The 22963-nt window shown below is 38.1% G+C and overlaps 1 protein-coding gene across 7 annotated transcripts in view; it reads right to left on the bottom strand.

The window, feature by feature from the left end:
- Positions 1-22963, bottom strand: part of atp11c (ATPase phospholipid transporting 11C) — a 52740-nt gene that overhangs the window by 4003 nt on the left and 25774 nt on the right. For 3 of the 7 annotated variants that reach the window (XM_023328344.1, XM_023328343.1, XM_023328346.1), the window contains exons 4-29: positions 16845-16925; positions 15702-15809; positions 14693-14821; positions 14314-14402; positions 13509-13559; positions 13022-13086; positions 12860-12941; positions 12636-12780; positions 10781-10978; positions 9578-9748; positions 9058-9284; positions 8426-8497; positions 8268-8341; positions 8070-8173; positions 7803-7984; positions 7059-7325; positions 6367-6544; positions 6173-6275; positions 5929-6074; positions 5672-5731; positions 4547-4674; positions 3538-3673; positions 3377-3442; positions 3140-3243; positions 2891-3050; positions 608-707 (exon numbers count right to left, since the gene is read on the bottom strand). In XM_023328344.1, the coding sequence (XP_023184112.1) occupies positions 612-707; positions 2891-3050; positions 3140-3243; positions 3377-3442; positions 3538-3673; positions 4547-4674; positions 5672-5731; positions 5929-6074; positions 6173-6275; positions 6367-6544; positions 7059-7325; positions 7803-7984; positions 8070-8173; positions 8268-8341; positions 8426-8497; positions 9058-9284; positions 9578-9748; positions 10781-10978; positions 12636-12780; positions 12860-12941; positions 13022-13086; positions 13509-13559; positions 14314-14402; positions 14693-14821; positions 15702-15809; positions 16845-16925 (3222 nt within the window). In that variant the 3' untranslated portion in view covers positions 608-611. Of the gene's footprint in view, positions 1-607; positions 708-1446; positions 1538-2890; positions 3051-3139; positions 3244-3376; positions 3443-3537; positions 3674-4546; positions 4675-5671; positions 5732-5928; positions 6075-6172; positions 6276-6366; positions 6545-7058; positions 7326-7802; positions 7985-8069; positions 8174-8267; positions 8342-8425; positions 8498-9057; positions 9285-9577; positions 9749-10780; positions 10979-12635; positions 12781-12859; positions 12942-13021; positions 13087-13508; positions 13560-14313; positions 14403-14692; positions 14822-15701; positions 15810-16844; positions 16926-22963 lie in introns of those variants that run through there. The other 4 variants (XM_023328347.1, XM_023328348.1, XM_014468929.2 and 1 more) reach the window with 3 other exon arrangements.

Below are 22963 nucleotides of genomic sequence, written 5' to 3'. Positions count from 1 at the left end.
AAATGCATCCATTATTTACCAAACAAATAAGCAGGCGATGAATAACAGAGATGACCTAACCCAAAGAAACAAAGGCAACATTGCAAATGGCACAAGAATGCTGGAAAGTGGAGCAGTACAGTGACCAGCCCTGTGGTTTGACACCACGAGATAGGAAGGAAAAAGAAGGACAGCTCAGACTCCAAATCAGGAAAACAACTGACTGGAAGAAAGTAAATAAAGACGGAGACATCAGAAGGACATGCAAATAGAAATTGAAGCTTTGCATCGAAAGGAAGGCTGAAAGGAGCATGTGTCTGTGCAAAAATGTGAACCCAAGTTTGCAATCATAGATAAAACACATGCATTATTTAACCATATCATACGAGAGTTTTGGTCCAGAATGACAGAAATATAATAAGTGCCTCTCTTCAGCCAGCCTAATCCAGCTTTCACAACACAGACAAGAAGAAAAACACTTGTTCATTATTAAATATGTTTTATAGGCCATTGGGGTTTTGATTACCTTATTAGAACTTAGCATTAAAAATAAGATGAGCAGCTAGAGGGGTTTAAAATCAAACACGAGTCCCCGATTAAGTTGAATGACCTAAAAGTGGGATGGTACCTGTTTAAATGACAGTATTGGATTCATCTGAAAAGGTTCTCGTGAGCAGGGGCCTGGCTGAAGACTGGGGAGACTGGGGGTCCCCCGCACTCGACTTTTTCTAGAAGGGTGAGGCAGAACACACTGTTGACTTCACTACGCCACCAGGCACAAACATGCTTCTCCGTATTCTCCTTCCTCTAGCACACTTACACACAAACATATACATTCACACAAGACTAAAAGTAGACAAATGGGCAATAAAAGTTAGTCCATGTGTCTTTCTAGACAACTCTTGGCAAAAAAAACCTTCAGTTAAACAATTTTTTATAATGTATTTTTTCATATACTTGGATATTTCTCAAAACAAAATTCATGAGACTAAACACAGAACAAGCGGTGGGCTGTGGGTTGAGGATCCAGAATGAGGTTGTGGACTCGTGCCTCATGCAGTTGCGTTTGGGTGCTTTGAGGTGCTGCAGTCACCCAGCAGGACATGCAGAGGCAGCAGGCATTGGAGCAGCAAGGCAGCTGGGAGGAGACACTGAATAATAAAACTGTACAGACAAGAATGAAAGACTGACTACACGCTCAGCACAGACTGCCTGTCCTACTCCACACTGCAGGAAGAGCTGGCAGCACACCCCTCCTCCCAATTTAATAAATTATAACTAGATTAAGCCATTTGAGTCAATGTTTAAAACAGAGGCTTCTAAGCCAGCTTGAATAAATTTATATAAGGAAGGAGACAGTGGGAGAGGGAGGACACAGTGAGAAGGAAACAAGCAAGTTTCCAAGCAAACAGAAAATCCTCAGAACGAGAATAAAGTTTAAATGTCAACAGAGAGAAAACAGGAGACCTCAGTCGCTCCATGAGAAGCTGTGAGTGCTAGCTGTCTGAGACAGCATGAAGATAGTAGAAGTCCCCGAGGACGGAAGGCGATGCTTCATCTTTTGGGAGGAAAGTACAGAGAGGAAGAGAAGGAAAAATAGGAAGGTGACAGGTAAGAATGTGTGACAGTACAGAGAAGTCAGATTGGAAACTAAAAAAAGTCAAGGTAAATAGGAGAACCAAGAACCAAGTATTTGAAAATCAGACTGGAAGGAAATCAGTTAATCATAGATGTAACAGTACTACAAATCAAGCAAATCTTACATTTTCAATGACGGTATATGTTGGATAAATTGTATTATTAGTAATTATCAAATATTTGTTGTATCATGTAGCCTTGTAGTTACATTTAGATAATGTTTCTGTGTGTTAAATAACTTTGATTCTATCCTGAGACTGCCCTGGGAAATAGGGGTGACAGCTACTCTCAGCAGCTGTTGCCCTGCAGGACTTCCTACAAGACAGAGGTGTTAATTGCTCCCAGCAGAGTTTTACAGGCCTGACAATAAACTCTGCTCTGTGCTGCTTTGTGATACAAAGCCGTTGCTTTGAAGCTATGCAATGTGTCTTGTTTCACACCGGGCCTGGAGCAAGAAAGATTTAGAGTATAGATAACATGTGTCTAGAAGTGAATGTTATTTAGCGCTGCAACCATGTGATGAATGCTTTGACCCCACCCCATAGGGTTGCAGCGCCCCTTGTGGCAGGGTTCCTAAAGATCAATAAAATAGAGGGAGCGGGAGATGTGTTTCCAGAGTAGGTGGAGATTTGTAACTGGAAACATCTCTCTGTCTGCTCTCCTCGCGAGTATAAAAGAATCTAACTCTCTTGTCTTTCCTGTATTTGTTTAATTGTCTCTAATAGGTATTTAGACCTGACAGTATATAAGAGTAAAAATTATAAAATACCCCTAAGACTCCAGCAAATGTACCCTGTAATTCCAGTGCAAACATAAGACTGACAGGATGGAAACAGGAAAGATTTGTTTTCATTTACCTGGTTCTACCAATTAGTATGAGTGACTCTTCTTTGCATTTTGAAGGTAAAAAAACTTTTGATAATGCTTTACCTCCTACAAAATTTCTTTCTAACAAATTCAAAATTACATAATTTTCCAGACTCAAATGTAGAAAGTACCAAATTTTTCAACAAACGCAGTTATTACTGTGAATAATTAGAGATTTTAGAGAAAATAGAGATAGCTAGTCATAACAGCTACCTGTGAAACTTAGCACTAGCTGTAAATATCAGTCATAAATCTAGTCAAACATCCTTCAAAAGGTATTCCAAATGACTCAACTAGAAAATGTACCAACATAGCCCTGAGGAAACAAATTAATTTGCTAAAGTGAGCGTTGAAAGTACACAGAAAAAATAAAATCGATGGGTGTGTACATGCAGTTCAGCGTTACCTGTCGAGCGTGGGGTCCACGGGGCTTGCGGAGCACCACAAGCAGGATCTCTGGCAGTAGACTGAGGAGGATGAGCAAGATGATGACGAGCCACGCTGACACAGAGCTCAGCATGTTGGCAAACACAAAGTACAAACGCTGGTGCTTCAGGAAAGGCCTGCTGAAGAATACACACTTCAGATCACATTATCTGTTTCTGATGGCTGACAAAAGGTCAGCTGCAACAAACTTTTGTGTGAATTTTCTGACCATATGATTCCTCCCCAGAAGAAGCTGAAAAACACATAAAAAGCCAGGGAGCCCCATATTACAAAGTGGTTGATCCATGTCCAATGCCGTGTGTCCAGAGCCAGCTGTAAAAAATAGGAGAAGTTGATTAAAAACTACACACAAAAAACATGTTTACACCACAAAATCCTAATTTTACTCTACTTTTAGTCTCTTGTTTGTGTTAAAGTTACAGCTTAGAACAGGGAATACTTTTACCTTTAGCGTTACAGTGAAGACGAGGACAGTGAACACAATGGTTCCATATGACCAGTTTCCAAAAACCTGAATCCAAAAAAGACAAACAGGATGTGGTGAGGAGACGGAGATTAATCCATCAATTTGTCTCATTTATGTTCAGCAGTTGAGTGAAATCAAACCTGGCCGTTGTCCTGCAGAGCTGGGTTACTGAACAAAAACCGAACACCAAAGAAGAAGACTAATCCATGGAAGATTCCAAGCGCAGTCCAATAAAGGAATAGTTTCCACCGCAACATTGCATTCTTAGCAATGTTTCTGAAATTAATTAAAAGGGGGGGGGGGGAGAATCACACAGTAACTTTATAAAAATTTACAACAGTGAGTCCAGGGTATGTTGTTTAGAGTTAACTAAGTAGCTTTTAAATACTTTTAAATATATATTTCTAATTGTTTTTTTTTTAATTAAAAGCACTATAAAAGTGGAGCTGAGGGACCAAAACCGAACCTTTATTTTACAGAGGCTAAACTTAAAGTTCTAGTCAAAGGTTTACAAGCATTCATCTGCATGAATATCAAGTTTTAATGTTGAATTTGAACAGTTTTTTTAGTATAAAACAAATGAATAGATAAGATAAAACTGTGGTGATTTAAAAAAAAAAAAAAGAACTGGGTGGACAAGTTTGAATCTTTGGCGTATTTTCTCAAATCCACTGTCAAAATTATACATAAAGGCTGAAATGTACATTCACTCCCACATCTTCTTAAATGTCCTATGGCAACCACATAACTTCTGCAGCCATCATCATCATAGTTCTGGTTAGATATTTAACTACTATTACTGGAGGAACTGGCAGAGTTAATTTAAATTGGTTGCTTTCCTGGCATGGAAAACACTTTCAAAGATGAACCAAACTTCAATAAAGTTTACTTCATGGTTATGAAAAAGTCATTCATTTATACATTTATTCAGTCGTTAATAAACCCAGTAATTAGGTATACTTACTTAAGCATGTCTGTATAATGGATTTGGGAAAATTGTTAAAGGTTGGTTGTTTAATTTTACAGTCTATTCACAAAAAATATTAATAATGGATAGTTCAAAACCCTAAATCAATTTGAAAATAATGAGCACATGAAAACCACTAACAAGACCTACACTTTTAAAAAGGTGCAATACCACCAACTTACCTGTAGAGGGTGGAGTGTTCCAAAAGAACCTCAATGCAAATGTGCTGCTCCAAAAGGCTGTAAGCCAGGATGGGCATAGAGGTGAAGCAGATGTTGTACATCGTCAGATAGGCTGCATCGTACAGGGGCTGGGAAGGACGGAGCAGGAGGAAGGGTTGAAGGGGGAGGATGGAGGAAGGAGGAGAAGGGGTGGGGTGTCTGGGGATTAATATAAAGGAGTGGAAAAAAACTCAAAACACCTATATGTCTTAAAAGGAAGCCATCTGAGGAAGCATAAATATTACTTTCAGGAACTTATAACAGATCTGTTTGTGGGTCACAAGAAAGAATAGCAGAGGCATGAAAAAGTGTTTGAAGCTTTACAGACTTTTTCATTTTTGCATTTTCAGCACTTAGAGTCAGTGATATCTCAGTAAATATAAGTGATTATGTTGTTTGGAAGGGGAAAAAATCTAAACCAATCTTTCCCTACATGAAAATATAATTTGAGAGAAGAAGAAGAAAAAAAACAACCACACACCAATAGTAAAGCATAGTGGTGGCAGTGTGATGGTCTTGGTATGATTTGCTTCTGCAAGGCCTGAAAAACTTGCCTCAATTGATGTAACTATGAATTATACTCTATTGGAAAACATCCATCAATCATCTTGCCTTAAGATCAAGCATACTTGGGCTTTGATCTAAATGATCCAAAACACACCAACAAGACATGGTCGAAAATCCTCCAATGTTAGTTTGGACAGTTTTTTTCCCCTCAATAAAAAGAAAGATGATTTAAAAACTGCAGTTTTAGATTTCTCAGGTGTTTTCTTTGTCTTATATTAAAACCTGGTTATCAGAGTGACAAAAAGAAATAAAAACAGAAGAAATCTGTAAGTGCAAATATTTTTTCACACCACTGCATTTTCCCTGTGGTGCAACCATAACAAAATTCTTGTTATAACTTCATAATAGTTTGATTGCACAAACACATCACCAGGATTGTGATGTATGGATTTTTATTATTTCAACAGAAGTCAAAGGTCACAGGGCCAGTGGGGGTGGGGTAATTTGAGGGAAACGGGCTCAGTTACCTTTAATGATCGTAACATTTTCAAACCTCATTGTCGCTAAGGAAAAACTCACTTGCTGGGAATATCCACAGAAGAACTGGTACAGAAACTGAGGTAAGATGAAGCAAAGATTCTGTGGTAAAAAAAAAATATAAGAAAAAGTTGTTCAAAGTTATGAGTAGATTACCGTAATTTAAGTCAAAGGTTTATTGTTTTGTTATTTCTAGAAAATGTCTCGCAAAAAGTAACTGATTAATACATGTTTTGAATATGAATACAGCAAGCAGCAAGTCATTAGAACATTAAAAAGGCAAAATCAGTTTTGGTTACCTTGTAAAAGAAGTACTGCACTAGGTGTGCAATGCGAACGTAGTAAAGATGTCCATGAGCCAACAAAAGTTTCTTGAGGTGTTTGAGTTTGGGGATAGCGTAATCACTGTTCTTTACTGCCTGCCGACCCTCTTTACCCTTAATACCTGAAACACCAGGGCCAAACAAAGACAAAGATATACAGAGGGTCAACGTAACCTGCACCAAATGATAGCAGTTCTCCACATTTACATTGATTCCTTACCAATGCCAACATGAGCTTCCAAGATCATGCTAACATCATTTGCTCCATCACCAACGGAAAGAGTAATTGGGTTGCCTTTGGAGTTCTTCACCAGTTTAACAATCTACAGATGGGAATAAAACAGAGAGCTAAATGTTGCCAAGCGTTTGTTGTAAAACTGATAAATCCACTTTACTGAAATAACCGGATCTGACCTGAGCCTTCTGCAGAGGGGCCATGCGGCAGCAGAGAACAGCCGTGCAGTTCTGACAGATCTGCAGAAACAGGTTCTTGTATCTTCTGGAGTTTGGTTCAGAGGAAGAGCTGAGAACCATCGACAAAGAAGCTCCATCGATGATGAAACCGTAATCATGTCCGGCTACAGACCAACTCCTGCAACAAACAGCAGGAAAAAAAGGAAGGAGCTACAACTTCTGATACAAAAACCTTTTAATAACTTTACACAACTTCTTCACATTTTGTTGTTCCACAAACATAATATTCAAAGGGTTGCTATCTTTTTTCCTGTGCAGCATTGATGAGAAGATGTATCAAAGTGAGAACGTATGGCAAAATTTGAAAAATGATTTTCTCAAGCACTTACCATCCAATTTGAGCTTGAGCTGTTTCGCAAATAAAAATGGGAAAATTGCTAGTCTTTAGATGTGCACAGCTGTCTTAAAATATGTATAGCTGTAACTGTATTAGTGACTCAAGGTATAGTCTCACATTTGAGATGTTTATTTGTAGAACATTTAAGAACTATGAATCATTTTCTTTCCACTTTGCAGATTTGTGTTGGTCTATCGCACAAAATCTCCATAAAACACATTAAATTTTGTGGTTGTAATGAGACAAAATGTGAAAACGTTTAGTGTTTCTTATTTTGTAATGGTAAGATACCAACCTAGTAATTCCTAATTTCACAGGTGGGGCATCTTGAACAGCTTTCTTATGGTACTCAAGTAACAGATCATGCAGCCTTTCCTCCCGACTCCTTCCTCCATCCTCAAGAGTGCGCAGCGTTAGCTCCAGCAGTTCTGTATTCTTCTTAAACAATCCACAAGCATAGCAGGTGGACTTGGCCGTCTCCATCTTGTCCCCCGTCAGAACCCAGACCTTCATGCCTGCTCCCTGCAGAGCTTCCATGGTCTGTGCTGCCTCGTCCTGAAGCCTTTTGGGCAAAAAGAGACACATTAGAGGAGAATGAGCACACTTTGCTAAGTAAAACACAAAAAAGGAGTTATACCCATTTATGTTAATTGTGTCCAACAAGTTGAGCTAAATTGATCAATATTTTGGAAGTTTTGTTTTATTAATAATGAAAATATTTAACATATAAAACCAATAATTCGTTTTAGCATTTTGAAATCTTAAGATTGTGAAGCAGTACATAACCACATGGTGGCAGTGTAAGATGATAAAGAGTTATTGGCACAAGCTAATGTTAAAGAAAATTTAACAGAAGGAACTCCTAACTAAGACAAAAGAAGGGCACTTAGAAAACCTTGTCAATAGCTTTAGATTTTAAATGAGGTCATTTGTAACTTATAAAACCTTTTAAAGTAAAATACAATCTGGATGACAGGACATGCTTTTTAAAACACGACTTCATCAGTGTTTGACTACAGTATGTGGAGTTAGCACCCACTGATCTTCCACAGCAGTAGCTCCTATTAAAATCATATCAGTCTCCACTCGGTTGTAAACAGCCATAAGCTTCTCCTCTCTGTCCTGGAGAGCCAGTCTAGCTTCTCTCAAGTCTGCATCTGCCCTGGCGTACTCCTGTGCGTTGAGATGTTTGTAGGCTACACACAATGTGCGATAGCCCTCCTGAACAGAGAGAAAAAACAATGTTGCCACAGAAAACCTCGACACTGTTTGGAGAAGAAGCTACAACAGTTTCTTTTTCACTCACGGTTGCGTTGCGTTCCACATGCATGCGTATCCTCTCCACCTCCTCCTGTCTGACTTGAGGGAACATAGAAGAATCTGCCCCCTTACAGAAAAGCAATATGTCACCTGAACACAAACAGAAACAATTACAGACACGGTGAACATGGAAAATCAACAGTAAATCAGATAAAAATGCAGCAAATTAAAGTCTTCAGCTCACCTGTTTTGGATCTGACCATTACACTCATCCGCCTTCTCACAGGGTCAAAGTTTAACACATGAAGTAGTTCATACCTTCAAGTAACATAAAACTGAAATTAAGTTTTAAAAAAAAATACACAAGCATCAATTATGACAATCCAAATGTTACTGACTTACGTTTCAACATCTTTATTCCTGTTAAGAATTTTCATGTTTTTACTTTCAAGGCCCAGAAACGTGAAGCCATACCTGCAGATGGAGACAAATGACTGAAAATGTGCCATTTCTTACTCATGTATTTGTATGATACATTTTACTTTGGGCTAAATTTGATAATTTAGTTCAGTACTCTTAAAACTACTTAACACTCAAAATTCAGTATCTTACAAAATATAAATATTACACACCATCATTCAATAATTTCTCAATGCAGACATAATATTGTCCTAGTGAATCATGTGTGAGACTGCTGACTTGACAGTAATAGTCACAAAACCTCATTATTTAAGACGCTGACTGTTCAGAGTTCAGTATTAAAGCATATTAATGCAAAATTAGGGGGAAGGAAAACATGTCGTAACAGCAACAAATCCAACTCTGAAAGGATTGTGAAATGAAGCCCGGACATTTCACAATCCTTTGTTTTTCTTTGATCAGCTTAACTTTGTGTTTGATTAGCCGTCAACCATAATCACCTAAATTACTTGAAATTAACTAATTAATTAATTTTTTCTTCAAAAATTATTTATTAGTATTCAAACAATATCAACTCAAATTGATTATTTCACAACAGCTCTCATCTTTTTTACCTCATGGCTCCCTTAACCAGAGCAATCTCATCGGGCGAAGAAGCTATGAAGCCCATTTCCTTCTGTGGCGGATGCAGAAACTCGTGATCGACCCCTAAGCCATCGACCTGGTCAATCTGGCCTATCTGGTCAATCTGGTCAATCTGGTCTTGTCTGTGCATTGTAGACTCCTTTATCTGGACAGTGTGGCACAGACAGAGGGCACGAAGGAAAAGCTCCTCCCTCTCCTAACAACAAACAAAAATACAACTCATTAAAGGAAACTAAAATCAAACAATTTAGCTCATTTCAACACGGCTGAATTTACTTTTTATCAAAATAAGTTCTACAAATAATTATCAGGTGCTTCTTTCCAGAGCAAACATTTTTCCCACTTCATGTTAACTGCATATGTCGACATGTCAGAGACTACACGTGGGTGACCTATGAAGGGTCTTCCTGACCAATGAGCTATGTAATGGCCATATGCTAATGCCTGCGTGACTTCTTGTACCAGATGGTGGGGCAACACAACACTCACCCTGCCAGCTTTCTGCTGGATTTTGTTTACAGGTCCATCTGTGACGCAAAACCCATCCAACTCTGAGCTCCCGTCCCCATGCTTGTACTGGAAGCCGTCGATGCAGCACTCTATGAACTCCATGTTGTTCTGAGTGAGAGTGCCAGTCTTGTCTGTGAAGATGTACTCCACCTGCAGTAAACATCATGGAGAAAGCACAAAATATAAAACAATAAAAAAATATTAGAAAAAGAATTGCACAGCATGTATCAAATTGGTAAGATGGAAATTCTTGTATTTATTTCAAATGCAGTGTAGCTGCTAAAAAAAAAATCACTTTTTGTGATGATCAGATATATAAAAAGAAAATTATTTGCCTGTGTTGCAAATCTACTGCTATGCATCTTTTCTTTTTCTTTTACTGTAACAGGAGTCACTCATAATTCAAGTTAGATTTTTTTTTTCAAGTATGCTAATTTTCTGAAATTTCTGCAACAAAAGTTGAGAAAACCCAAATGTTTTTATTTATTTCTACATTTTATACTAACGTTTCAATATTCTTATGGGAATGCAATAAATCCCATATGTCTAAGAATTCGATATGCTGCACAATACAGTTTATCAATTCCAATGAAAAATTGCTTATTTGTTGACAAGCTACTCCATCCAAAGTACTAAATATTAGTAATTACAAATATAACTATAAGTTAGACAGAATTGGTAAAAATAAAAAAATAATAATGAGACTGAAGCTGTATAGTGCATAGGGTAAGCCAGTACCACATTTGCTCTACCTAATGCTGCACACTGACAGTCTGCTGGCTGAAAGAGGAAACTTGCAATTTTTTTAATTTTTTTTTTTTGCTTACACAAATTTAAACTCAGTTATAATGTGTAAATAAGTGAAGCATAATCCATCATTCCTGTTGCAGTAACATTGTTATAATATTATATCTGGCAAGCTCCTAGCTGCAGGCTCTACCAGAGCAGGTGGCCCCACTAATCAACGCCAGCTTGATTTTACTGCTTGTGTTTCTTTATTAAAAACAGAGTAGCCAAAAGTAAAATTCTTTGCACAACACGACTAGTAATGAATGTCTATCACATGTTTATTCTTTCTTTTTACTTAGAAATGTATGTTTGGATAACAATGTTACAAGAAAGAACATAAAAAAGAAAAACAGTCAATCAAAAGTGTTACTTGAATGTATCTTGCGGCCTGACCTGTCCCAACTCCTCATTAAGGTCTGATGTGTTGACCAGCGCCCCCTCTTGAATTTCAGGGTCGAAGAAATCTTTGTCCCATGTAATGAAAAAGGACCCCAAGAACTTTTGCATCTCAACTGTGACGTACATGGACACCGGAATTATGAAGTTGAAGAGCACCATGAAGGACAGGAAGTCTGTGAACATTTTTAGGTACTGTTGATAAAAAATTTAAAAAAAAGTTAAAATGAGACACAGGTTTCAAAAACGATAAAACTAACAACTTTTCTACAGTTGAACGTTCAAAGGTTAGATTTGATTAGTTACAAAACAAAATGATACATATAAAAATAGCGCATTTAATTGCGATATAAAATGTAAACAAACATGCTGTCAGAACTAGTGTTGAGTAGTAGTTTTAATCCAGAATGTTTTTATGTGTTTGTCTTTTTAAAAATATTAATCATAAATGTTTAATTCTTTACGAATCAACATTTTTATTTTAATTTAAGCTCTTTTTATATATATAGATTTTGCAAATGTAAATAATAGCCAAGTCCCACCACTATTTTTTATATACAACTACAATATTTCTATTTTAAAAGACTGATTTGTAACATTGCAAACAAAATTTCACAAACTACAGCATTGTTTTATTATTGGGAAACAGGAACAAGATATAAAAAACTAAATTCTGCCCCATTTTCAAGACAATGGCACCATGTTGGGTAACTTGTCTTAAGCAACTGACTTCATAAAACTGTGGGTCAATACCAATGAAAAAAAATAAAATAAAATCAGCACCATTCAGTACAATGTCAAAGAAAGTACTGGTACGGCACTTGATTTTTTAATGAAGTTGACTTTGTGAAATTTTGATTGAACTGTGCTCGATGTTCAGAACATTTTGTTTTTCAGCTGAAATCAGCTCCCCCACACAAAGGTTTATACAGCAGAAAAGGAACAAGCTTCACAGTTTACTAAAGAACAAATACAAAGAGAAAGGAGCTTGTTGTGATGTAGGTCAGCAGTGGCTAATTCACACGTTTTCTTTGTGTCACACCGTGTAAAACATTATAGATGGGGCAGTGGCCCAAAGGCTGAAGCAATCCCCAGTAAATCTCAACAACAATGTATTAGTATTTAATGTTTCAAATTTGCATTTAGAAGTTGAAGTGAAACCAAAGCACCTGGTCGGCTTTCAGTCTCAAAAAGGACATCCGCAGCCTGGAAAGTTTTATTTAACCAAAGGGTTAGTAAGAGGGAATAAATAAAAAGTTGAAGACTTTCCAGAAGGTTGCATTTAGGTGACAATTATCCTAAAAAATATAAAGTTTCAATTTAACATTTAATTTACTTCTTTAGCAAACAACTTGCCTTGCAAAATTACTCAACTGTTTTGCTTTTTTTTTCTCATTAGTGCCACAAACTGCAACATAGTATATTTGGATTCCATGTGATAGACACACACATCATTTTCAAACTGTCTACAACAATCTGTGTTTCCATTATAGGCAATAATAATTTTCATAAATGCAACTGAGTCATACCGGCTTCTAAACCGAGTTGAAAAATAAACAATTGTTTCTTGCTTCACATAATTTTTTGTCTTTTAAAAGAAGTTGAAAGCTCACTTTCTTATATGACAGTGTACAAAATGTGAAAATATAACTATGTTACACTGTTATAAAGAAACTGTAGTTATTGACAGGGCAGATCTACACAAATCCACTGTTAAGTTATAGCTTAAGCCATAAACTCTGTTTTATAAATCATTTTTGGTTGACGTTTTGTTGTAAGGACAGCAATGCATCAGTTTTAAAATCGTGTACAGATGTTTTTCAATGTTTTTTCAAAACAAAGTTAACAGCACCTGATTAGTGTCCTTCTCCTTCTGCGTTTTCTCGTTGTACCACGGCTCATCGTGTTTGCCCTGCCACACATACTTAAGTGTGGTGCACACAAGAGCTTTGCTCACCAGGATGAAAAGGTAAACCAGAAGGAAGGCGTTGATAGACCTGAAATAACAGTATTAGTTACAACAAGCAGTAAACCAGACATGTTTAATCTCGTCTAAAGTTCTCGCTACAGACATACTTCTCCACAGCAGACCGTTTTTGTGATTTTCCCTGGTAGTTGAGGGCCATTTTTGTCTCCATTCCAGTGTAAACTGCGACGCCTTGAGAAGAAAAACAGAAAAAAAAGAATCAGCTTTCAGCAGAAAAGCCCACTGAGTGACACTACTTTCATTTGACTCACCACATATCTTCTGAGTGTTCTTCAAATTTGCTCCTTTCAGCAGTAGGTTTTCTGGGCCTAAAGATCTGCACAATCACATCAGTGGATTAAACACTTGTGTTGCGATTCAGGAGCTGTTCAATCCACACACTCCTCTATTCTGTAAATGGGAACCTGGCAGGGCATCTGGCATCTGTTCTAAAATACGCAGTGACAGCGGGGCTTCAGTCCAGGTTTACACCCGTCCCAGTGCTCTTCAGAAGGACACTGGAATTTGTTTGTGGCTATTACAAAGTAGTCAATGAGAAATGCCAGTGGGAGTACTTTGGAAGCAGTGGCTAAACCCCTGCCAGCCTGTTTTAATGTTAATGCTTGTTTCCAATGAAGGATCAATAGAGAAGTGATTTGTTAGAGATGCAAAGGGAAACAAATGGGTGCTTAAGGAACCATGTTTTGAATTTGTTCCCATTTAAAGTGGATTGAGATTGCTGTGCATGAGAGCTCTCACCTCACATCCGGCTCCTGACTGTTTCTGTAAATGTGCATACGGCCGACAAATCTGGAACAGAATAACATCCACTTAGTATATACAATGGAAACCAGATATTTAAATACACTCCAAAGAAAGACTGATGACCTTCTTCTCTCACTATCTGACATTAAATCGAACTAAATCTTTGCTAATTATTAGCACAATGAGAGAACATTTTTATGTAATTATAAAAATTTTGAACTTTATGTACACTATATTCAACAATTTGGGGAAAACCCTACTGATGATGTCATGGACTGAGAAGCCACCCAGAGAGCAATACGACATAACTCTAAAAGCAATCTAGAAAGGTTAGCATTTGCAAAGGGACTCACAGACAAGAACTTGTGTTTGAGCAAAACAGCATAAAACATGGAGCTTTTTTATGCTGCTTTTTTTTTTACTTTGCCAGCCAATCGTATCAGTTCTGTCAGGAAGAATGGGTCAAAATTCAAATAAATTATTGTGAGAAGCTTGTGGAAGGAAATCCTAAATACTTGACCAAAGTCACATAGCTTAGAGCAATCGTTTCAAATAAATCTCTAAAATGTTTTGTAAAATTTAAATAGTGTTTGTTACCGACCTAAAACAGGAAGTTGAGCTTGAATTATTGTCAAACAGTGATAAAAAAAAAGTTATATTTCTTTCCATAAAGAGCATAAAAATATCTGATTTCAGCTGTATCATCTTCATCTTATTGTTAGACATCAGGCTAGCATTTTCAAAAGACATCATAATCATGTAGTGTAAATCTGTTGAGACCACCTGGTGACTGACTTACTTGTAAAGGTCAGGCTGAGGCTGTTCACACTCAATGGTGGAACTGAGATACTGCAGATCACTCTCTAGGTCTGCCACTGTGTAGTGTGTCTAGAAGATGGAACAAACAAACAAACACAGAGTAAGAACTGAAAGCCAGGACTGAGTAAGGCCAAACGGTCTTTTTTAGTTTCCTGTTCTCTTTCTCACTCAGCTAGAGAAAGAGTGGAAGTTTTAAAAAGATACTAAAATGCTGTGACAAATGAATATGAACATAATAATGTAACAGATGAGAGAAGCATGTGATGACTCAATGATACTAGATTTGTAACTTCTGATGATACAAGGCATATAAATAGGGATTAGGACAGTAATTGGAGATGAGTAGCAGTGCATCTCACTTTATGGTTGGACTCTCCATCCAGACTTGCTGTGGTAACAAAACATGTGCCATCATCTCGGCTGGACTGCAGCAGTATTAGATCACAGGGAAAGGTCTCGTCTTCTTCTACTTCCACAATATCTCCAACCTGAAGGCACCCGACAACAAAAGACCCAATAACACTAAGTAAAATAGCATAATGAAGTAGAATAACAGACAACATACACAACAATAATTAACGTAAATAAAACAGTAAATTCAATTGGAAATGCAATAGGAATCATAAATATTGGACAGAATCATAGATTTCACAAGAATTTAACAAACGGTAAATATCAGTAATTTTGCATTTCCTGTGCTTAATATTCAGAGGCGTGTAAGTGTGAATGTTTGCAGGCAGACATATGCTTCATAACTGTTGGACACATCATTACAAAAAATAGCAGAACATTTAAAATAAATCATTTCCTGGAAGTTAAATTTTTTTTTTTTACCCCTCCAGGGGGTCTTTTGTGGGCTCTAGTGTTCCTTATGTGACAGTAGGCTGACAGGAAACGGGGAAGGAGAGGGGGGAAGACATGCGGCAAATGTCGTCGGGTCCAGGAGTCGAACCCGCGACGGCCGCGTCGAGGACTCAAGGCCTCCAAATATGGGTTGCGCTAACCACTACGCCGCCACGGCACGGCCCGGAAGTTTAATTTTTAGTATGCTTAGCTTGCATACTGGAAAAAAAAACAGTAGTGTGACAGCTTGAAACCTTGGTATACCCGCATATAAAGCCCGACGTATAAACAGCACCAGTTTATCTTGAGTTTTTCAGCCTCCATATGCTGAAATTATTTTATAGGTTGCTTTACAAACAGAGCAAACCCAACTCTTAATATTGACATTAAATCAGAGTGAACAGCAACAGAAGACACACATTGATATTGATTATCAGCCCTCTCACTCTAACAACTTCTCACTGCAAAAATATTGTTCTTTTTATTCCTACTGATCTAAGTTAGGATGTGTGTGCAAAACGTTACCTTAATTTTAGCACTCATTTTCCGTATCCTCCGGCCATCCTCTAGTACAGACACCCGGTACTCATTCACCTCCCGGTCAGCCTTGTGCCGCAGCCAGTCCTCATATCCCTGTGGCAATGTGTCAAAAAAAATCTAAATAGGTTTATCTGCTTAGCAAACAAAAAATGGTAAACTTTCACTGACCCATTAATACCCATGAGACACTAAGAGCTGTGAGATCAATAGAAAGTCACAGAATGCGGAAAAAGTGGGGCATGAACACAATTATGACCTTTGAAAATGACAAAAGAACAATTCCTGTAACATGACTGGTTGATGTTAATTGCCCAAAAGAACTACTAAACAGCAGATCATGAAGATACACTAAGCCAGGTACAAAATAATGCACATTCTGCAGTCAAGTAAGAAATAAAATCTGATATATTCTTAAAATACAGTGAATACAAGAGATGCTGAGGGTAGAAAGAAAGAGTTCAACCCATGCCAACACTGATCTCAAGCCAAAATGCGAGATTACAGGGAAAGGTGATGGGAAGAGAAAGTCTGGTTGATTAACAGAAGAATAACGCCAGGGAGAGGATGAAGAGAGGCAGCAGAAATCACTTCAGTCACAGTAATAAAGTTGGGCAGACCTCCTTGGAATCTCTCATCAAAACCTGGATGAAAGTGCTCCGCTAATATGAGTGGTTCCCTTGTATTTTTGCAGGGAAGTCCAACCACTATTGTCCATTTCAAAGTCCCAGCAGTGGTGCAACTACAAAGCTGATCCTAAAACAATACATCTGACACTGGGATGTTGCAGCAACAGAGAGGAAGAAACGAACACTCCCCCTGATAATTTGTATCTCTGTAAAAGACTGGCTCGCTCATTCTCTCTACATTTACCCACACTTCCCAGGAGCCCATTTCATCTTCACCCCAATCAGAACTCACCAGCAAAGCACATTAGTACAGAACCCAAGAGACCATTAGTCGAGTACTTTATACAAAAAACAACGTGGGAGTTATAAAAACAACTAAATTTAATGTGTTGTATGGAGAGTGGGGGGCATAATGCAGTAGAAGACAATGAGGACATTGCAATGGAGAGCTAATAACATTTCTGTTATCAGCACTGATCTGCCTCATTAGCGAGGGTCTTACCTGTTTGACAGCAGTTACTGTGATGACAAAAAATAAAGGTAGGCCACTGGTGACTGGGCTGGTGGGGGTGTCCACTATCACCTGCAGGGAAAGAAAAAAAGGAAAACAGTGTGCATTTAAAGCATTAATTATAAATTCCCACGGCGGCGTGTTATTTCTATGGCAGGGACATTTTGTGGTGATAGTTGAAAGGATTGGGTTAACCCTCTAAATTCAGGGTGTAATCCATTTCTCTAAGATGCTTACACCATACCACATATTTGGCCATAAGGAGAAACATGAGGGAGACATTTATATTTTGGAGGGAAGCAAAGGAGGTTCTGGGCCAAAGAACTTTTAATCAAGAGAGCCTGGGACAGAGTGCTTAATCTGCAGGCATGCCAACACTTTTGTGTCTCTGCCAAGGCATAGTAGAAGGCCAGCAAGGAGCTTTGTCAAATTCCCGTTACCTCGCCCTCCCCACCCCCAGCAATGTGGAGGAGAATACAATGTGTGCTTCCACTGAAGCTCTATGCATCTTATGAGTTTAGATCTGGTAATATCCCAACCAGCCACTTCAAAAAAGGCTCCAACTAAAGTCTAATGAGACAATCAGTTCTATGTACTCATGTGTCCCTATAAACCAACTAATGCATTTACTCTGGCATTCTTGATCCCGTATAATACAGATTTGGCCCCCTACATCGTGCCACCTAAGTCTCCTTTCTGACGAAACAGTCAGTTTCATTATGACAGCGTGCACAGACATGGCATACTCAACTAATTTATATTCAGGCAACAACAACTAGAAAGTTTTATGTTGCTGTGTTTCTCAACTGCATGACCTAAAACTGGAGCAACATTTCCAAATCAACAGGAATGCAAAGCCACAATAAATACGCAGCAAGAAACCCGTTCACATGCACACGCAAGTAAAAGTGTTGTCAAGTCTAACAAAAATAACAAATAACTTGGGCATAAATTAATTTGGCACACAGTGGTGCCAAATTTATAACAGCTAACCTCTTTGTTCTAAAAGAACTGAAGTAAATACTCATAAATCATCCAGATGTGGTAGGATATACAAAAACACTCCAAACTTATAGAAAGCAGTTTGAATGCATAAAAATGATACACATGTACAGTATCTGCTTAAAGTGTCTCAAAGCTGCAAGTTACTGTAAGCTGGTGGATTACTGAATTGAGTAACACATTGTTCTCTCTAATCATTTAAGTTATGCACTGATTAACAAGCTCAGACGTCATGTTCCGAAACATTATTGTGATTAAAGCAGAAGCAATTGAAGCAATCTATACCCCCTTTTGAAATCCAACGTTTCTTCAGACAATTTTTAGCACCACCAAACTAACACAAACAAACAGGGACGACTCAAATAAAGCTAAATTTTTTATGAGTTTGGAAGAGAAGTACATCAAAACCTTTTTTAGATGCCAGCTGCTGAAAACGCTTCTTCTTATAAGAAATTTTTAAGCAGGATGAAACACAACACCCAGAATGTACAGTTTAAAGGCAGTTCTGCCAAATAATGAATTAATTTATGTAGCTCACTGAATTAATTGAAAGCAATAAATTATCTCTGGCACTCGCCAAGTGTAAATAACTCTGAACTAAAACGTTTAGGTCAGTTTAGTGTGGCTTAATGTCAGATGTCGAGAAAAAATGGTTATTTCTAGTCTTTTCACACAATGTAAGTAAACACAACTTGCATAACAAGATGTGATGTTTTATAAAATAACCTTCACTTACTCACATTTGGAGCCACATACAAAGCATTTTAGACATGCCAACAAACAAGTTTGCAAGACAATAAAGTAAACTAAAGCTTAAACAATGACAAAATATCCCAGTTTTCAAGAACCCTTCACAATATTTAAATGTCTAATAAAAGTGGGAACAACCACAACCACAAGAGCCAAAAAGAGGATACCCAAATGATGATGCATTCAGAAGGCCACACAGCTCAGACTGAATCTAAAGCATGCAAAGCAATCTTTACTGCACTTTGTGTCTTTTAAAGCTATTTTTAAACTGCAGAACTTTGGTCAGGAGCAGTTGTTTAAACTATGGTTTATAAATAACCTTTACTTGAGCAATCTCAGCACTATTTTGGTGTATCTCAAGTGTACAATAAAGGACTAAAAAAAGAAACTGGATGGTAGGGGCTTTTTTAGTGTCTGGGTATAAAAGTTAGATCTAAAAGAGTACTTCCATCCTCTTTTCACAACAAAACTGTGAGAAGCTTGAATTGAAAGCTTCTCACACTCAAAAGCATCATGATAGCTTTAATAATTCAAACAGGAACAGAGGAAACAAGGCTGTAGCTGGTTTCCATTACATTAATTTTTTTGTTAATATGTGTAGGTCTTTGTTATTAAAGGTTTTCTGCAGAGGGTTTTTAGTCCTTGTTATGGGGATAGACAGTCTGACCAAGATGAAACTAAAAAAATAATTTTAAAGAAAAGGTCTTGTAAAGAAAGACAATAAAATAAAGATTATTTTTAGTAAATAATATTGTAATGAGTAAACAGACTTCGTAAGTTGTACATTAACAGTTTTCCTTGATGAGCTGAGCAGCCAGCTTTATTAGAGCTAATAATCGACCTAAACTTCAGATACACAAATATCTGTGTATTTGAGGTAGAAGAAGTAATAAAGTATGTGAGAAATGCTCCTTTTCAATTTTTAAAGTATTATTAAACACTAAGCTTTTCCATTGGTGAACCATCTAACATGCAGAATGCCTTGCTAAATTTAACTCAGCATGGCTTTCAGGCAGGAGTTTTAATAGAACAGCAGAATTTAACTTTAGAAGAACTGCAGTAATATGGAAAAACACTTTGCATTTAAAATAGCTTCATGGTGACGACTGATGTCTCCATTCGTGAGTGGATAATTCAATCCATTCATTGGTGTGTATAAAGTGGTCCAGAACCTACATAAGTTTATAATTAATTTTTCACAAAAATTGTTGTTCTCATTAGTTTTTACTCAACTCCAAAGGTGAACAACGCATACTAAGATTTTCTGACTGTATGTTCGTAGCATTTTATAACTGTGATCGGTAAAGAACTGATTGTTACACAACAAATGATCAGTTATATGTTTTTAACAAGTTTTGAATGAGGTGGTGATGGTGTTTGATGATCAAAAAAAAAAAAAAATTAATATGAAGTTGTCTAAACACAGAAAATCTTGTGTTTGAGTTGTAATTGAATACAGTAAAATGTAGACTGAGGAACTCGTCTCAACACTACACTTTCACTGGGTTGTTCATTATGCCAAGTATGTTTACATTTAGGTAAATCCATCTGAAGTGAGACAACTACATGTTTTACTGCTGTAGGTAAAAAAATAAAACGCTTTAGTTCAATCCACCTTTCTCCACACATTGTCTTCCAAGATTGAGCCATTGGCAGGTCAAGGAGGGAAACACGTTTCTCTCCCTATTGACACTCCAGTCCATTCTGGAGGATCACAAGCCATTCACAGGTCAGAACAGACTGTCCCTACAGTGAGTTCTGGGTCTGCACCAATGAGTCCTGGTAGGATATGCCTGGAAATCCTGATCAGATGGCAGAACAACCTCATCCAGTTTATTTCAATGAAGAGGAACAGCAGTTCTCACCCAATAATGCAAAAGGCACAGCCACCCTTCAGAAAAAGTCAATTTCAGCCATTTGTATCCAGTATCTTGTTCTTTTGGTCACGATTTAATATCTCGAAGAGGAAGGCCGGAGAACAAACATGTTACTACATCAAGATGTTCACATAACGTCCCATTTTCCATGTCACTGAGAAATTGTTATGCCAAATAGGAGTCCTTGAACTCTGGCTTAGCTATTCCCCAGACTGTTGAGTTCTGGTTTCACTCTAAGTTGTTACCTTTAAAAAAAAAAAAAAAATCGCACAATGGGTCTTGGGAACATTAGAGTTTCCCCATCAAAAGACGCCCTGCATGATTAGTTATAAAGACACTGAGTTTGTATGCCTGTATTTTAGACCACTATCCAGGATTTATAACAATTAAAATGTACATGACTAAAACCTTCATTGTTACACAAGGCTTGAAGAATTCCACAAATATCTAAAAGTTTCGAGCATCATGGCTCATCACTCTGCTCCGTTTCAAACAATCCAAACCCTCTGAAAAACCTTTTCACCCCTTCTCACCTGTGGTGGCGCTGCACCAAGAACTACTGAAGTAAACAACAGCCAAACTTCCAAAGAAGACATGTACTTTTCTTCTTCACCAAATATAAACAAAAATGGAGTGGTGTCAGATTTTAACGGTTGTAGGATTTCTCTTTTATCTTTGGTAAAAGACCGCGAGCCATTTCTTCCAGCAGCACTACACTCGCTTTTGTTTGGGTTGTATTTACCCAGAATGGACTGCGCTGTTGTTCTCATCTTGCTTTTGGAGCGGATTCCGGTCCACTTGTCATTCACATATGCATTCAAACTGCACCAGAGTTCACTTCAATGGGACAGAGGCTTTTAGGTGAACCAGAGTTTGATTGCACTTTCACACCTCCTCAAACAATCCGGACTTTCTAGGCAAACAAACTAAATTTGGATTGAAGAGGACGAAACAGGGCTAGTTTGAATGCACCCTAAGAAAACTAAAATCTACACAACTCTTTCAGGTTCAGTGATTTTGCCAAACAGTCCTTAGTCGTCAAAAATATTATGCACATCATGTTTCCTGCACAAAAAAACACTTTCAGTTCTCCCACCGCCTTTCTCCAATGCACCAAATGCAATGCCAGAAAATATATAAATAAATAAAGTAAAACTCTGCAGTATGAGTGAACTGTGTACTCCTGCTGATATGCGGGTGTGATTTCAGAGCAGCAGAGCACAGCGGCACTTCATCTGATGCAGGAAATGTGTCAGGGTGAGCAACAGACAGCAGGTCTCGGGGGTCCCCATTTCTGTGCCGTGGGTCTTGATGTCCTCCTACCCCGGCACCCCCCGTTCCCTCCCGCTCTTCCGTTCTCATTTTCAGTTTCTGTCTCTCACAGTGCTCTATTCCTGTTCGACTGAACTCTCAGGCAAAGACATTCAGGGGCTATTTATAGAAGAGTGGTGCTTTTTTATCAGCCTGTGTCTATTTGTGTCGCTGTGAAGTACAGAGGGCTCCCTGGCTGCTGACGTCAGCAGTGCAGCGCTGCAGAGACACGGGGGGCTATGTGGGATGGAGACTGAAAAAGAACGACGGCAACCCTGAAAATAAAAAGGGGATACAAACGGTTGATGGAATGGAGTCGGGGGTTGGATGGCATTAATGTTAGGGTATTTGCATATAGTCTCTCTCAGGGGATGTGAGACGGTTTATTTCTGTCAGAAAAAATTCAAGTGCGAATCAGCGGCACGACGTGTGTACCTGTTCCCCGCTGTCTAAAATCCCGGTGAAACAGAACCGAGGGCTCAACATAAGGAGCTTCCTGCAAAGGATGGCTTTAGCAAAGAAGTGCCAATCATGCTTCAGCATCAGTAAGCACCATTAACAATCCGGGGAAACCCACTCACTCATATTTCCAGGGAAAAAAAGCAGAAATGTTCTTGTACTAATATTCTACACCTGAAATCTGCATCATGTGGCAACATGCAACTGAAGAAAACATTTTTGTTGGCTTACACACACAACATTGTGCACCCTTAACACCTGCTTCCCCCCCCCCACTAATTCACATGGGGGGAAAAAACACTTGCTTAGGATAAATTTGAAGTAAACTGATAAGCTGAAAAGCATAAATCCTGAGAAGGTGTAAAAGATGATCAAATGAAGGAACTTCAATTATTTGGCTCAATTTAAGATAGTCAGAGATGTCACAAACAGAATGATGATCTGCCCCTTTTGGCTACAGAGCTGGACTGAAAGGAGCTGTCAGTTTCAGCTCATTTAGTCAGTATGACACCTGGGAAAGAAGATCCAGCCCCATGAGCAAGCCCAAACTAGAATCTGTCTACTTCAGAGACAGTTCAGGTTCCTTTTAAAATGGGAGCACATAGTTCCCACTTTAAGGGATCAGAAAATGTCACTACAGCTAACAGAGGAACAAAAGCAGATGCACTCTCAAAACCCTTCTTCACTTTAGATCCCACACAAGAGGAGAAT

Source organism: Xiphophorus maculatus, chromosome 23 (genome assembly GCF_002775205.1).
Source record: "Xiphophorus maculatus strain JP 163 A chromosome 23, X_maculatus-5.0-male, whole genome shotgun sequence".
In the NCBI taxonomy this organism is placed as follows: Eukaryota; Metazoa; Chordata; class Actinopteri; order Cyprinodontiformes; family Poeciliidae; genus Xiphophorus; species Xiphophorus maculatus.
Note: the sequence above shows the minus strand (reverse complement) of the source record. Positions and strands in the feature narration are given on the sequence as shown.